Below are 17,530 nucleotides of genomic sequence, written 5' to 3'. Positions count from 1 at the left end.
TGTACTGCTCCCAGTGTGGCGAGGGTAGAGGATAAACTGGAGACCCATGAGAAGACATTACCAAACATACTGAAAAACTGTCATCCACCATCACAACGACCCAGGGTTAGAGTAAACTGGTCATGTTTGCCATACAACATTGAATCTCCTCACAGTGAAGTAGTCTAGCTAGTTTCTTTGCCTAGCTCATGTGCCTTCACTAGCTTGGTAGCTTCAAGCTAGGCTCCAACATCTCGCCTCAGCTCCATGTAGCTCCACCTCTTTGACCATGTTTGGATTAGCCAGGAGCAGGCTTAGTCAGGTACAGCCAAAATGGTGACACTGAAGCCACCAGGAGCTGCACACTTTAGGGGCCTTCACATGATGAGCTTTTTGCACTGGACTCAACGCGAGGTTGGTAAACCGTAAACAGATAAATCAACTTTAGTATTGAAACAAGCGTTAGCTAGTAAACCGCCTATTCACAAACCTGCTGTGATGCTTATGAACCTCCATCATTACATTTTCCTCCCTGATCATGAAACCACTTTAATGTAACGTTAAATAGAAACCCGGACACACAATCGTTTTTTCCTCCATCTTTCTAACCAGCTGGATGTCGCTCTCTGGTTCCCTAGGAAACATAAACGTCAAACTCAAAAAAAACTTCTATCTCTCTCTATCTATTGATTGCGCTTTTGAAAGGTCAGCCGCAACTAGGTCAAAGTTCAACTGATTTGAACTACCGGTTGCGCTGCCACCTCCTCCATAGGAAATTAATGGAACAGCTGGCGCAAAGCGTTTTTACTGCGTATCATGTGTAGGGGGCCTTTAGAGATTACACTACAGGTCCAGAGGGTTTACTCAGCAGGAAGCAGTGAATGGTGTGACATTAGTTGCTGCCTAAAGAAAGACTGCAGATCAAAGTTACCCCGTGTGTGTGTGTGTGTGTGTGTGTGTGTGTGTGTGTGTGTGTGAGGTGTGTGAGGTGTGTGAGGTGTGTGTGTGTGTGTGTGTGTGTGTGTGTGTGTGTGTGTGTGTGTGTGTGTGTGTGTGTGTGTGTGTGTGTGTGTGTGTGTGTGTGTGTGTGTGTGTGTGTGTGTGTGTGTGTGTGTGTGTGTGTGTGCGTGTGTGTGTGTGTGTGTGTGTGTAGAGGCCGGTGGCCATGCAGTGTGTGAGGCAGATGCAGGAGCCCAGCTTCCCCTGCCTCAGGTATGTTTTGACCTGTGACAGCCACACCCAGCTCTTCCTGTCCCAGCTGCAGGGACACAGTGCAGTGTTCTGGAACGGAGACAAAGACACCAGGTTTGTTTCAACTCTTCAGTCTGCTAACAACGGGAATGAAATAATTGATAAGGCAATATAAGCTGTAAAACATATTCTGCTTTGTTTATTTATTAATTTCAACCATGAGCACAGATCAACAGAGAAAACACGCTGTAATGAAACATTAACTAACAAGTGCAGCGGCTCTGTTGTGAAGGCTAACGATGCTCGGTTAGCACACTGATAGAATGTTTGAATGCACAGCCAAAATATATGTGGTGTGCATTTGACTTTCTGGCTCCGACTACAAAGCAGCTTGAAATTAAGCTAAGTACTTGTAACTAGGCCTTTCTGCTTGACTGTTACTATATCTGCTGTCTAAGGTTTACTTGTGTGCTCTGTTGTGCTGTTTCTGATCTAGGACTGTTTTACACAGATTTGTAAGCTAGCTAGAAGCAGCTAGAGTAAAGGATACCTTGATTTGATTTTAACTCAGCCTAGAGCTAAGTTCAGATTTACTTTCAACTTGCTGGTAAATTGACTATCTTGAAACAGTATTAAAGATACTTTTTGTGGTAAACTCACCTGGTAAAAATGACTTTCTCCTGCTTAGTGACTCACAGTGAACAGTTTCGGAGATGTGGTCAGACCAGCTGTAGCCAACCAGCTTCAAGTCTGTTTTTAAAACAACATCAGGAGGATAAGTCCTCTTCTGACCCAGAAGGCAGCAAAGGTTCTGGTCCAGGCTCTTGTCATCTCACACCTTAACTCCTGTAACTCCCTCCTGACTGGTCTGCTGGCCTGTGCCATCCGACCCCTTCGGCTTATCCAGAATGCAGCGGCTTGTCTTGAACCTACCTAAGTGCTGTCACACTACACCTCCACTTCACTTACTTCACTGGCTTCCTGTAGTTGCTCACATCCATTTCAAGACACTAGCATTTGCTTATGGTGCCACTCATGGGACATCTAAGACATGATTAAGCCTTACACCCCAGCACGCCCTCTCTGCTCTGCAGCGTAAAATCTGACGCTCCCTCACGTAGAGGAACACAGAGTCACCCAATAACAGCAGGTTGTTCCACTGCAGCCAAACTATTCAATTCAATTCAATTCAATTTTATTTATAGTGTCAAATCATAACAAAAGTTATCTCAGGACACTTTACAGAGTAGGTAAAGAGCACACTAAATGACTTATTTATGATTTACATAGACCCAACAATTCCTCTGTAGAGTACGGTGGCAACGAAAAACCTTCCCTATAACAGGCAGGAACGGGCAGACAGACCCAGCTCTGTAGAGGACGGCCATCTGTCTTGACTGGTTGGGGAGGAAGAAAAGGAGAAAAGACACACAGATGGACAGAGAGAGACAGACACACTTCCAGAGATGCAAGCAAAGCCTAACAGTAACTATAATAATATTTATAGTAATGTGAATATAACGTATATGTTAAGACAGTTAATACAACAAAATAGTAGAAACAAGCACAGCTAAGGTGACAGAATATGAAAATGATAATAATTATGGTGGCAAACACGATCAATGATGAGTAGTGGCAATAGCAGCTACGATACAGCTACAAATTTTATAGTTTATTAAACTAGTGATAGTATATATGAGTAACAGTGATAATAGCAGCAGGAAGCGTCATGTAGGACCACGGCAGCAGGCACCACCACGATCAGCAGAGACCTGCGAGACGACAAAGCACAAACAGCTCCGGGGAAGAAGCTGAATTAGTAACATGCATTGATGAGACATGAATGGTACAGACAGAGAGGAGAGAAGCTCAGAGTATCAGGAAAAGTATTATCCCCCGGCAGACTAGGCCTATAGCAGCATAATTAAGCAGAATAAAGTCTTATCGTAAGCCCTAGCTGTAAGCTTTATCAAAAAGGAAAGTTTTAAGTTTACTTTTAAATAAGGGGACAGTGTCTGCCTCCCGAATAACATTTGGGAGTTTGTTCCACAGGAGAGGAGCTTGGTAGCTGAAGGCTCTGCCTCCACTTCTACTTTTGGAGACTCTAGGAACGATGAGTAGCCCTGCATTCTCAACTAGAAGCTCATTGGATAAATGCTGGGCTTTGTCCCGCCCATCGGACACTCAGCGTCTCTGGGGGTCTATGGCACAGTGGGCTGGCCCCGATGCTCGGCTTCTGCATGATGATTGGATGAGCTGTCTGAGGCGGAATCCTTTTTTGATTGACAGCTAAATGAGCAAATCAGCGATCTTGAAGAATAAACATCCACCGGAGCATTTTCCAAGTTTTTTCATTCCTTTGTTATGAACTGATCTGGAGAGTTTACCGATCCCCAGAGATTTTGTCTTTGTTAAAAACGACTAACGTTGTGTTTGGAGACTCTGTTCTGTCACTCTGCGGTTTCTTTCCCCAACGAGCAGCGGCAGCTGCGGAGCTTCTCCCCCCGCCCGGATCAGTCACACTCACAGGCGGTCACACTTCACAGTAGCCTGGCGCAGCAGCTTAAGCTGGGCCAAGGCCATTTAAGCAGCCTAGCTCTGCTGCCATTGAGAGGACACTGTTCAAGTCCCTGGAAAAGACGCCCTGTTGGTACGACGAGGTCAAAGACCTAAGGGTAGAATTTACATACAAATAAACACATTTATGATGTAGGCCAGAAAAATGAGCTTCCCCTCCTTTAAAGACCAGCAGCTGGCGCTGCATCTGACAAAGGCCTGGGCTCCACAGTGAGCTTCACATTTTGAATTTCCAAGTACTTCCGGGCAGCACGGTGGTGTGGTGGTTAGCACTAGCAAGAGGGTTCGAATCCCTTCTATGTGGAGTTTGCATGTTCAACCTGTGTCTGCATGGGTTTTCTCCGGGCTCTCCGATTTCCTCCCACAGTCCAAAGACATGCAGGTGTTAGGTTCATTGATCTAAATTGCCCGTAGGTGTGAATGTGAGTATGTATGTTTGTCTGTCTCTGTTTGTCTCTATGTGCCCTGTGACAAACTGGTGTCCTGTCCAGGGTGTACCCTGCCTCACACCCGATGTCAGCTGGGATCGTCTCCAGCCCCCGATAGGGACAAGCGGTTGAAGATGGATGGATGGATGGATATACAGTAGAAGTCTGCTCAGATCTCAAATAAAATGCTGCTCAATATTTCATGAGCTGTCTCACCATCACATTCTCCACCCCAGAAGCACAGAGCAGAGGCAGCTGTTGAGATGCTGGGTAATGCCAGGAAATGGCATGTTTCAGGAGAGTCCGATTTGCCTTTGATATAAATGTGAATATGAGTCTTTCCACCTCAACTACGTTTCTTTGGTAATTGATGTATCACATTGATTGTATAAATCAAAAGTAATTGCAGAACAAATTGTCAAGAGTTTTCACTCTTGAGGTCTTTGGTACTTGCAGGTTCTCCACACACAAGGACACACACTAACGCGCGCACACACACACACACACACACACACACGGAGTAAATGTGACTTTCACAGTAATGGCATTACTAAAATCAAATAATAAATCATGTTTTTTCTGGAAGTATTTGTCTTAATTAGTATTCAAGTCGACAATAACCAGTAACCTTGTAAACTTGTGATATTCTGGAATAAAGCTTGTACCAGCGAACGTCAGAATGAATGATTACTTTATGAATTGTTAACCTTAAGGAGAAAGTCTTTTTAAAGTAATTTGGTCACGTGATGGTAGGGTTTTATCCAAAGCAGGTGGAGTGTGTGTGTTTGTGTGGTCATCTCTGTGTGTTGCTGTGTGTGTTGTGTAGGAGCTACAGTGTGGTGAATGTGGAGAAAGGCCAGGTGGAGGTGAAGAGGATGTCCTGTGCAGGCAGCAGGATCAGTTGTCAGATGAAGATGGGTAACAGTCTGTGGATGGCCACTGAGGTAAGCACCACCCATCCAACGCAGCATGGAATCACACTCACCATTTTCATGCAAATAAATGAATGAATGTTATTTCTGCTACAATCATGGGTCGCACTAGCCCTTGAAATGCTTGAAAATGTGGTAATTTGAGGGGGGAAATCAAGGCTTTTGAAGTTTTTCAAAATAGACATATAGACATAGGTCATTGAAAGTGCTAAAATGTATAGCTTTTGTGCAAGAATAGAAATTGAACTTCTTTATATATTTTCTTTACTGAGTAAAAGAATACTCAGTATATAGGCTACGACTGTCCGTGTGTGTCCTGCAGCCTGACTGATCCTTCTCATTGTAGTCCTCACTACTATAACAGTAATTTACTTTAGTCTGTGTCTAACTACTACCGTGTTATGTCCTTGAATTTGAGGAAATTTGGCCTGGAAAGTCTTAAAAAAAAACTTGAATGTTTCTTAAGAAGGTGGGGGAAGCCTGTCTTTACATGCATCAGTACTGGTTCACTTTATAGTTCAGGATGTAAAAGAATCTGGACATCTCTGGAAACCCATCAGCAGGCAGTGCTGATGATGATTAAGCCTGTGGGGGCAGACTTTCCACTTCAAGGTTCAAGGTGTCTTTATTATCCCGAAGGACAACTTGGTTTACAGCCAGCAGTAGTGCTACATAAACAACAAATACAACTAATAAATTAATACAACAACAATAACAAAATAGATTCAGATTTTACATGTTAAGAGATTCATTTAAAATGCTGAAAGCAGCAGGAATAAATTACCTCTTGAATCTATTCCTTCTGCATCGCGGCATGAGTTCCAAGATTGCATTTTGTCTGATGCAATCCACCTCCGTCCACAAACAGTGGGCATCAGACATCAGGACAGTCTTCAGGGGTGAGATAAAGCACTTTCTGACTCAAGCTCCATTCTTAACACAAACAAATGAGATGGATATTCATCTGAACCTCTCAAGGTCTTGTAAGTGTATCTGAAGGAACCGTTGTGGTGGCAGTGTCTCAGTAGATCATCCTTACAACAAATGTAATACTGTTGTAAAAAGGATGGCTCTCTGACATGTATATATCTGGAGCTTTACACCAAATGTGTTGATGTTTTGTCTTTGTGTGATAGGAGCAGGAAGTTTTCATCTACAGTCTGAAGGACATGTGTCCGCTCAGTCAACCCCAGAAACAGCTATCCAGTCCAGCTATCATCACCTGCCTGTTCCCTGTGCCAGCAGGAGAACAGGTCAGCTCGCGCATCATCACACACACACACACACACACACACACATTCATCGCTGCATCAGTACTGTGAGGCAGAGAAGCATAATTTGTTCCCTCAAATGAATACAGGACCGATAACACAGGTGATAAAGAAACTTACTTCAGGTCAATCTCATTTTGAGGAATAAAGAAATGGATGTTGTCTTACTTGAGTAAATAGTTTATTTTAAAACAAATCTAATATCAGAGAAGATTTTGGCACATGTATGCATCGACACACTCATACTAAAATCTTAAAGAAAGATGTCCACAGCTGAACAGAATGCTGTCTGGTCTACGTAAAGACTACGGCATCACAGGGTTCAGCACACAGAGATTACGTTCATGTTTTGTTCACCTATTAATAAATTAAATATCATCTCTTGTGTGGAGAGAAATGAAATTGCTTCATCAAACTAGGAAACATTAAGGTTGAGATTTTAAGAAAAGATGTTTCCCCCAGAGGCACCTTTTAAAAGTGTACATCCACTCATGGCAGCTGCATGGAGGAATAAACGAGTATCCACCAAAAGGCTTCACATACAGCATGTGATAAAATGAGAGTTCTGTCTAGTGCTTTCCCAGAAAAATCTGCAAAATATCGTTTTAATTCAGCTTAACTTCATATCACTCTCCAGCAGTGACACTCTTTCTGCGCTGCTCTAGGTCTGTGTACAGAGACAATACAGATAGACAGATACTGGGTCTGCAGGAGAAAATACTTCTAGATAAAGACAAGAGAGAATTGAAGAGTCTTGGCAGGACATTAGTCTCCATTAAAGTGAAAACATTTAGACATTGACAGGTGGGGTGTCCAGTTAGTAATAACAGCATGCTAATAGCCTACTTGCCTCTAGTAATTGCCCTAATACATCTCACAGCCAGTAGCATAGCTGCGAGTGTCAGGCACCAATGCAATGCATTGTTGTTTTATGGTCTGTGCTGCTGCTCCCCCCTCTCACCTCCGACCTCTGACCTTCTTTCCCATGTACACATAACTGCAATGCACCTTTTTGAAGTGTGGCTGGGAGAATCCAGGTGTGAGGAGGGTGGTGGGTTGTGCTGGGACTGGGGGGTGGGACGGCTAAAGTGACAGGTATCACTGAGCAGGAAGAAATGTGATTACATTTTTGTGTAAAGCTGTGATTGTTTGATATTGTACAAGTGATTATCCCTGTATTAACAGTTCATATACTATACAGTCATTTTTCACATTACAGTGTACGAGAGGGAAATGTCTCTGTCACAGCAGCACAGCAGGAAATAGCCTGAAGAAGTAGGAAACATGTGGAGAACAGGCCTCTGAAACGACGTGTAGTCGATGGGACACAACATCCTTTGATCATAAGAGTGTGTTATTGAAATGTAAATATTCTTCACCATGTTAAGAGCCTAGCCCGAGTGTTTGCGGGGATGTCTGACGGCCTGGTGGCAGTGTACAGCCTGGTAGAGGACCTTCCTCTGGAGGGGGAGACCTACCTGTGTTCACACACCATCAACAAGACGACGTTTGCTCTGAAGGACTCAGATCCCAGGCAGAGACCCTACCCAGTCAGGAGCATGGCACTGGTCAGCAGTGGCTCCCAGGTGAGCAGAAAAAACACTCCAATACGTCATGTTTTGATTAGGACAAACAGCCCACACACAGACCTACAGTGTCTTTGTCCCAAAACAAAACATCTGGCTTTTGTTTTGGGTTTCGAGGGTTACCATGATTTTAAATAGAGCATCCAATGAAATGTGCTTCCAGTTTTTGAATTCAAAAGCAGTATCAACAAACAAAGATGTTTCAATTAAAAAATTGAATTAAACTGTGACCTTTAAAATGAAAAGTCCAGCTTTCTCAAAGTACATTTGCAGAATAGTGACGCCCTTAGTATTTATCTGCAGTCACCTGGGTGGACACCCTAATCCTGGACCATTTTTTCAGCAGGATCCTATGACGCTTGTCACCTCCGTCTGTAACCTACACCACTCTTTTTCATCTCAGCCACAAATTCTGTCCATCTTTACCCAAACAGCACTCTGCAGCGTTCCAAACTAGTCTGCACCGACTAATTAACAAATATAAAAAAGAAGTAGGCACTGTAACACTGTCGCTGGCCTCCATGCTGCTTTCTACTGTTTACTTAGTCTGTCCCCTGTCTCTGTCCTTGTCTCTGTCCCTGTCTCTGTCCCTGTCCCTGGTGGTTATCAGTTATGGTTCTCAAATGGTCCAGGCCTGCTGGTCATTGACTGTCTGAGTCTCCAGGCAGTTCAAAGGCTGGAGCCATACAAGTCGCCGTCCTCCATTGTATCCATGACAACCAGCTTCAGTCTCTGGGGAGAGGAGGCGGTCTGGACCCTGGACGACCACATCAACACCCTGCTGCTCTACCATGCTGCCTCCTACCAGCTCTGTGCCAAGTATTGGTGAGTGGAGCCTGAACGTACAGGACTGCCACGTTTGCAAGAACAGCTGTGTCTATAAACACATCCGTCTATGAGCAGAACAGAAAGATAAGGTCGATTTATTTCAGGGACTGCATCCAAACAAATGAACTCTTTGACTTCCTGGAGGCGTGTCATTTCCTGGAGAACAGTGAATCAGGCTTGTGGGATGAACTCTGGCTTGTAAGAAAACAACATCAAGCAAGCTGATGTTATTATATATATATACAGTATATTATTATTGGCTGATTTTCGCATATTACACCTATCATTACACAGTCTGGGTGAACTGATTAGTTCAAGAGGTACTGCACACTTAAACAGGTTTTGAGCTGTGAACTAAATGGTTTGGTCTGAGGGCTGTCTGTACATGTCCATCATCAATGGAGGAGCTGCAGAACTGAGGCAACAGAATTCTCCTCCAGCACCTCTGCAGCTCACTGATTAACATGTTATTTGTGGTTAGTTTAATCCATCCAGACGCTGAGTGAGTAAACACAGCAGTGACATCATCACAGAAGGTCCCCAGCAGTGACTCGTGACAGGTGTTTTCTGAAGGTGGCTCAGAGAAGCAGGGCTCATTGTGCAAAGCCAGTCTTGAACTAACTAACAAAGTGAACCAGGATGAATCCTACAGCTGCATCAGAACTAATGTGAGCGCTCTGGTTTAGTTCATGAAGGACTCACCCAAGACATCCATCCACAGTGAAGAAAACAGTGACGGCACAAAGCTCAACTCCTCTGTTGCTGCGCTCTGCTTGTAATAATGATGGGGCCTTCATTAAACCAGAATCTGGTTAATAATGTTAACCAGCACTGATTCAGGATGGCTCAAATGTGTAGCTGGCAGACTAGCTGTGCTTTAACCATGGATGTATTAACTCTCTGTCCCTGCCCTCTGTCTTCTTCTGGAAAGTTGAGTGTGGACAGCATTCCTGATGTGTCCCTGTGAGGCCCATTGAGCCACTGTGTGTGATACTGAGCTGACAGTGAGTGATGTTAACCTTAGCTGCTGAGCAAAGCAGGACAGTCTCTGGCCGTCCTCAGATTTGAAGCAATATCATAACGTTGTTACCTCAGGTGGGCTGGCTGAGCCCATACTGATGTTACATACAGTCTTAACCTGTGTGATACATAATGGTTTTGATTTGAGCGGCTGTTTATGAGATCATGTCATGGTTTCAGCTGCGGAGACAGCCATCCTCTTCGGGACGTCTTCCCTGTGCAGCGTCCTGCAGGGGTTTCCATGGTGACAACCACTGAACTCCAGACCACAGATCAGGAAGAGAAGCTGGAATGGCTGAACGGAGAAGTGACACTGATCTACAGTGAGGATGCGGGCACTCAGATCATCCAGCACCAGGATTCACTGACAAACTACTGCTCCATATCATCCAGCTGCTCCCTGGAGCCGCTGGGCTCAGACTGTTCCAGCGCCTCAGTAGGCCTCGCCTCAGTAGACAGCCACAGCAGCATTCCACTGCCTGCAGCCCAGAAGGAGACGGCCAGGGACCAGGACCAGCAGGCATCCACTAAACCAGAGTCTGATGTGGACCCTGCAGAGACTGTGAACCCCACACCACCTCAGCTGCAAGCATTCACTGTGCTGCCAGTGAACGGAGCTCTGTGGGTCCCCAGGTACTAAACACTGCACACCAAGTGAACACAGCACAGAAACACCAGGTAACATGAAGAGACAGAGAAGGAGACAGGGAATATCAGTACGATGCAGGCAAATAAAGGTGTTAAACATACCAGCTACAATTATACAAACTGAACAAAAAGGTATTTCTGCAGGTCAAGGAGACTGGTTGGCTCTAATGTGTCCCTCATAAATATATACAACCATAGCCTAATAGATCTTAATCCCATAAATGTCAGCCCCTGCCCCTCAAAAGGTCTCCGTACGGCCCTGCACCACACATTGATACCGGCTCTGTGGGAAACACTGTATTGTACTTATATGTACTGTTCATAGAAGTTTCTGTAATTAAATGAGCTGTCAAAAAGTGGCATTCACAAAAGCTGGAATATAGATTGTTGCCAGATTGTTACTCTACTGGGAATTGTTGGGTCTATGTAAATCATAAATAAGTTTTAGAGTGCGGTCTTTACTGTAAAGTGTCCTGAGATAACTTTTGTTATGATTTGGCACTATAAATAAAATTGAATTGAATTAAACAGGCAGCATCAAGTGCTGCACGTGACTTTCAAAAGGTTTTCAAGCAGACATCCTCTATGAATGTCTATTTGACTGTTCCATATTTATACACAAATATGTGTGCTGATAATGCTATTGGCTCAATGTCATATGTCATTTGAAGCGTGTGTAAAACGTACATGTTGTGAACTGGCCGATGGCTTGGCCTCCACTATCACTGTTTCCAGCTTTCTCAAGAACACCTTGTCCAAACATCTTCACACTCTACTGCTCTACCTTGGCTCCTGAACAATAAGTTGAATAAATGGATCTGAAGAACGGACAAACTTCATCCATTTTAGTTCACTGGTACTGAACAAAATCTCCACTTTCTTTAACTTTTCGCCACAAATGATGCTGAGCTTTAACATATTACAATATTATTGAATTACTTGAATGAGGTGTCAGGTCACATATGTGCATAGTATTCCATGTTACCTGCTACTCGCCATTTCACTATATTCACTTTAAACATGTTTTATATATGATAGTTTTCTCTAGTTAGCTCCGTTCCACAGGGACTTTCACTATAGAGACAGTTCAAACTCCGTTCATCTGAACACAGTGTCCACATTACCACGACACAGACCTGGATTAAGATGGGTAAAATATCTCTTCTAGTCTAATAAAGACTTACACAGGTTTGAACCCTGTGCATTGTTCTTCACATGCAAAGAGAAGGCCATACTGTATGTCTTTAATCTTGTGTGTGTGCGTGTGCGTGTGTGTGTGTGTGTGACAGACGTGGAGGTGATGTGATGGTCATTGAAATGCAGTCCCATGGAGATCGGCTGAGGGGCCGTGTCATTGCTGTCCTCAGTCCACCTGGATGTTCCTCTTTGGGGTGAGAGTAATTTCCTGTTAAGCTCCAAACATGACGTCAGCTCTGCAACTTCTTTCTTTCTTTCTTTGTTCTGCCAATGGTTTATTTTTGCAGCACATTCTTGAATCAGTAGCACAATTTAATATATCCATTATATTTATAACTATTTATTTTTTGAGACAAATATTTGTCTCCTCATTTATTTCTCACCCTTTTGTCACCCTCTATAAAAATGTAGTGATTAGCTGGCAGATCGTATACGCATGCTTCAAAGAGGAAGGCAGAAGGAATGGCAGACACAGTTTAAATGAACGCAAATTTAGCGAGGTGAAGCACCAAGCAGACAAAGCTGCTTCCAAAACAAAAGTGAACGTAGGGAAGAGGGACCAACTTTGAATGTCATGTTTACAAACTGTAACCAAAAAATCCTGCTCATCCCCCTGTAAATGATTCTAAGAATGGGTTGTTTTGTGTCTTTTTGCTGGGTTGTTTTGTGTCAATTTGCTGAAACTGTCACTATATCCTGACAGCAAAATGAGACGGACGATCTTTCTGTTTCAGTCAAGCGTTTAGCTGTTAAATGAGACCAAGCCCAGCCAACCAGACGGGGAAAAAAAGTAAATTTTATTCATTTTTTATTCAAACAGTAACTAAAATATGTTTCTAAAAACATTTTATGCGAGAAATATGTTAATACAGAAACAAAATCTTGATTCATATTTGATCAGTGCTGTCTAGTTTCAGTTTGAGCAGTTCAGAAATGCCGTTAACACAGATACTCCTCTGCTCTGATTGGTTGATCATCAGGGGCAGTGGCTCTAACAGATTCCATTAGGAGCACATAGAGAGAGAGACACACATTATTATTCCACAAGTCGTCTATTGTGTTGTCACAAAATAGTGACAGTTTCAGCAAATATAAAAACATTTTCTACAGAAAGTTACCAACTTCAGCTTTAAGTGATGTTATTCAGCCTTTAGGGGGAGACACTTAAAATATTACTTTATATAATACTTAATAATACTTTTAAATAATACTTTATAACATGTCTTCTAGACTAGAGGAAAGAAAAAAAACACATTTAGGTGTTATTTTCTCTGTGGATTTCACCTCATTCTGGCTGAGCGGCTTAGCTGCTGACCCTGTGCTCCTCTCTCCACATGTGTTGTGTCATGTGTGTTGTATGTACCTTCGATGTTCTTGGGAGAAGAAGACACATTTCAGCCAGTCAGTCAATCATTCAATAAGGTTTCATTCTCAAAAGATATGAAATTTTACAATCCATATCTTTAAAGGCTGTTTTTCTCTCTCTGATCCAGAAATCTCCTCTTCAGCAGCATTTATACACACCAAAGCTTCCACTTTCATTCCGGTCGATATTCTGAAGGGTTTTACACAGGCCTTTGTTCAGATAGCATTCAGAGCCTGATTCATAAAAACATGGAGAAATCCATTTATGCCAGCATTTTCTCATTCATGGAGTAAAAAAACCTTTGACTCTCATATGTCAACAAAATGAAACAAGGATTCAGATTTCTGTTCTGGACATAAATTCAAATGAGCACATTTCATAAGATAATGACTCATTTGCATATTTAAACAGGACATTTCAGATAACTTGTAATACAAAAACATATCGTCCATATGTCAGTAATCAACTGGGGAAGTTTCATTGTGATATCTATTAGTTAAACATTTTACTCACCGGTACCCTTTTTAAACAATAATAGCTCCAGGTTTTTAAGAAACGTCAGTGTCAGCCAAATAAGCTGCTTCTAACTGGCCTATATTAAACACATATTAGTGCCTACATGTGCGGTCACTAACATACAGAGCATCTAGATCCATATCCTGGCCTCTGGTCCTCTCTGTGTCACTGGCGTGGCTCACGAGGTGTTCTGGTAGAAAATGTAGTGTAGTGACACAGGGCAGCAGCAGTGAAATCATGTCACACTCACAGGACAGTTGTCATTCATTAAGCAGTTTCATGTAGGAACTATTTTCTTTCTACCAAACTACACCTGCCAACCATATCAATGCGCAGAGTGAAGCATACTCCTGGAGGAGGGGCCGGTGCTCCGACATTACTAGTTTTTGGAGATAACTAATACTGCTTGCTCACCTGCGGGGTGAACCTTTCCTTTAAAGTGGTCTTTTTGTCCACCTGCATGGAGCTCATTTTTCAGCCCTAAAATATAAATTAATTTACTGATGCAGCTTCAATAAAGCTGAGCAGGATCCTTCATCATGGTCTTATGGTGCTTGGCTGAGTCTGTAATTATTTCTGTAAAGAAGGCAGCAGCTGGTCCTCTGCAGAAAGGACTTCTGTGTAAGCTTCCACAAAGGGGCCTGGTCTTTTAGCAACAGGCAATAAAGGGGCCACCCAAACCAGGGCCCTTAATAAGCAGTTATTACATGGTGCACCTGTAACATTGGCGACACATTGGGGGGTCATGGCTCAGGTCATGGGAGGGGTCATCAGGCCTGCAGGGCTCCTTTTCTGTCACACAGCTGTTGTATTGTTCTTTAGTGGTTCTTATCAGGAAGCGAATGCTACCTGCCCACCCTGATTGGACACTTTCACTCCCTTACAAATGTGTTAAAGCCTGAGTTATTATCGGTGGTGTTTGCTAGCTCCTGTGATGTCTGTCATAGTGACTCCACAGGGCACAGCCTAACCTGTTCTTGTACCCATGAGGCTGTATATCACAGAACATCAGGAGGATAATGATACACCTCAGAAAGATGAAACAACAATGGAAGAAGATAATTCACGGTTGTTCTGCATGATACATGGGTGGTTGAGCTCAGGACACAGGGTCTCCAGAAGCTCTGCTTTGTGTCACAGCCTTCATAAATTAGAGAGGTTTTAAAAGTTGGTTGCTTTATCACATAGTTCTTTGATCCGTTGACATGTTTTGTGTCCAGGAAAAAGGGTTTTGACATTTTAGAGCAGGAATCTAGCTCTTCACCATCACTTAGACAAACCATTACTTCAGTGCTAACAGTACATTCAGTGTCCTCAGTGGCTTTCTAGGGAACCACTTCCTAGAATTGCCTACTAGCTTCTAGGGAGAGTTAATTACAGTGCACAGAGATGTGCCGCTAACTTTAGCTCTCCCCTTTAGATCGATCTCTGTCTTGTGTCCCTCACTTCTTCTCTCTCTCGTCCTCTCAGGATCCTGGAGGAGGCAGCGCTAGTGGCAAAGGACACAGTTGTATGTGGCTTTCATAAGGAAAACATGGAGTGGTGCCTGTGTGTCTGGAGGGGCTGGGGCTGCCACGAGCTGGAAGTCTTCTACCAGTCTTACGAGGAGCTTGGCCGCTTGGAGACCAGAATGAGGAAAAGAAGGTAGCTGTTGTGCTGCGTCGACGAGGTGCAGAATCACAGCTCTGTACGAAGGGTGTGCCGAGGGGAATACACACCGACAGACTGCCAGTGTTCAGGGCAGGGGGCCGCTGAGCGCTGACGTCAGGGCAACGTGTAGGGGGTGGGGGCTGAGCCTCCAGCTGTGCACAGCGGTTATGTCCTCTCACTACATACTTCAGTACCAATAATAAGTAAAAGACCTGAAAACTGTGAAATCCCACAGCAGACACAAAATGCTGAGTAACAGATCAAGGTTCACTTCTGCACACACTTTTAATGTTGCTCTCATTGTCATTTTTAGCCAGTTTGGTATGATAGTTCAAGATGTGGTGGACTGTTTGTGTCTGACTCCAGCTGATGCAACAGTTTGTTTATTCTGTCCGTCTATTTCTGTCTCTGCCTTCTTTAAGTATTCCAATCCAACTTTATGGGATGGGGGCATTCTCAAGGGACGAGGATCGACTCTTCTGAAATGAATCTGTGTTGGAGTTAAGATGGTGCTGCTGGGAAACAGCTGTGTTATAGATGGGCAGAAGGCAGTAACACTGTTCCTCTCTTTAACTGTGCCATATGACTCTGCATCAGCTGCAGCTCTCATTGTTACCAGAGTGGCCTGCCCTGTAAGCAACTTTGTGCAACAGGACAGTGGTTTCCAGCTCGTGCTGTGAAATCCTCATGATTTTCGCATGTTCCTATAGATAAGACTACTTTATCCGCAAAGCAATTTCAGTCAAAAACAACTGGACTGGTTGTTTGTCTAGGAAGACGTTTCACCTCTCATCCAAGAGGCTTCATCAGTTCATGCTTTGCGGATAACGATGACCTGGACGAATGAGAACATTCACAGGCATAAGACTACTTTATTTTTCTCATAAAGTAGCTCATAACCAAAAGAGAAATTTGGTGTCTCCCCAGGAAGCAAACTTACAAAAGCACTTCATGAGTGCACTTCATGAGTTCATGAGAGAGAGAGAGAGAGATTTTTTATTTTTAAAACACACCTTTATTTTCCAGTAAATAACAGACAATCTCAAAATGACCTTATTACCTGATTAGACAGAAATAAATAAATATGTTAAAAATCTCATAGAAACACAGAGTTAAAACTCAGTTCCCCCTCAACAACAGAACACAGAGCTTTGCTGAAACACCATTGAGACAAAAATTCATCAATATTATTCATCAGAGAGTAGAATCTAAAATCGACTCTGAGAGAGAGAGAGAGAGAATTCTGACTCTGCTTTACCCTAACTTTCGACCCAGCTACTACGATCATTGATCCGACGTTGCGTCTATAGTCTTTATTAAAACAAGGTATTTGTTTGGCTGCACCAGTTTGTCTTCATCTGTTGATTTCTGAGTGACAGATGCTCTTTAGGCTAGTTATATAGCCAAACCTCAGTGCTGTCACCAACACATCTCTAATGTATTATATGCACACGACTGCTTTTCTGGTCTATCCACACAGGACTTGTTAGCAGGGGACCTCACAGATTACACACATGCAGATTCATGCAGGATCATATACACTATATATTGATATATATTAAAAGCATGGGCTTTGGGTGAAGCATTTGCTTACTTGTGTGGTTTTTGTCTGAGAATCACTGTAGGAGACCAGCCCTTCCCACATGGTTTGACATAGTTCTCATCATTTTCTTTCCAACCAAATAGTTAAACTGGATTCCTACAGTAGCCAGTAAATACCTGTACATCAATATTGTTGACTCTTGACTGACTCCTCCAGATGGATTGATTCTCATGGTCTCAGCAGATCCATCTGAACTCTGGTTTGGAGATCTTTTGGAAAGGGGCGACAATACTGGTTGCTGATTGGATAAACCATCCGTCTATCACCAACATACGGGCCAACTCAGATCAACGAAGCGTATGACGTACTAACAGCGTCGGTTGCTGCACTCATCTCATCTGTGGAAGCTGCCATGTTGTTTACACTGAACAGTCTCTTCTCGTTTTCTTCTCCAAATTTTCTCCGGCTGCGTTACCAGACTGATCTGAGTAAAATACAATGGATCTCAGAGATCAGGATGGACTCACGAGGCTAGTAAGGCAGAGCTTATTTATTTGTCTGAATGTACAATGGAAGTGTATTGTTGTGTACATAATGACTGTACAATGTAATAAAGTTCTTATGATAACTGTTTCATGTCTTAATCATTGAGACACATGGAAACACGGATGTGTCCTTGTGCATTCATGCACTAACTGCACAACGCACACTCCTGGGCAGAAGGAGAGACGCCTCCTGGGATGAAGTGATGCTGAAAGATGGAGAAGGAAGCCAATAAAAGGCTCATGCTTGGTATGA

At 43.2% G+C, this 17,530-nt stretch overlaps 1 protein-coding gene across 1 annotated transcript in view; it reads left to right on the top strand.

Moving 5' to 3' along the window:
- Positions 1–17,330, top strand: part of lrrk1 (leucine-rich repeat kinase 1) — a 128,712-nt gene extending 111,382 nt beyond the window's left edge. Inside the window, 8 exon segments of the mRNA XM_083915136.1 lie at positions 1,133–1,284; positions 5,002–5,119; positions 6,244–6,360; positions 7,767–7,964; positions 8,575–8,789; positions 9,993–10,445; positions 11,750–11,851; positions 15,010–17,330. Coding sequence (XP_083771262.1) covers positions 1,133–1,284; positions 5,002–5,119; positions 6,244–6,360; positions 7,767–7,964; positions 8,575–8,789; positions 9,993–10,445; positions 11,750–11,851; positions 15,010–15,187 — 1,533 coding nt within the window. The 3' untranslated portion in view covers positions 15,188–17,330.
- Positions 17,331–17,530: the final 200 nt, after the last annotated feature.

Source organism: Echiichthys vipera, assembly GCF_963691815.1.
Source record: "Echiichthys vipera genome assembly, chromosome: 1".
Taxonomy (NCBI): Eukaryota; Metazoa; Chordata; class Actinopteri; order Perciformes; family Trachinidae; genus Echiichthys; species Echiichthys vipera.
The sequence above is the reverse complement of the archived record's forward strand: the minus strand, read 5'-3'. Positions and strand labels throughout refer to the sequence as shown.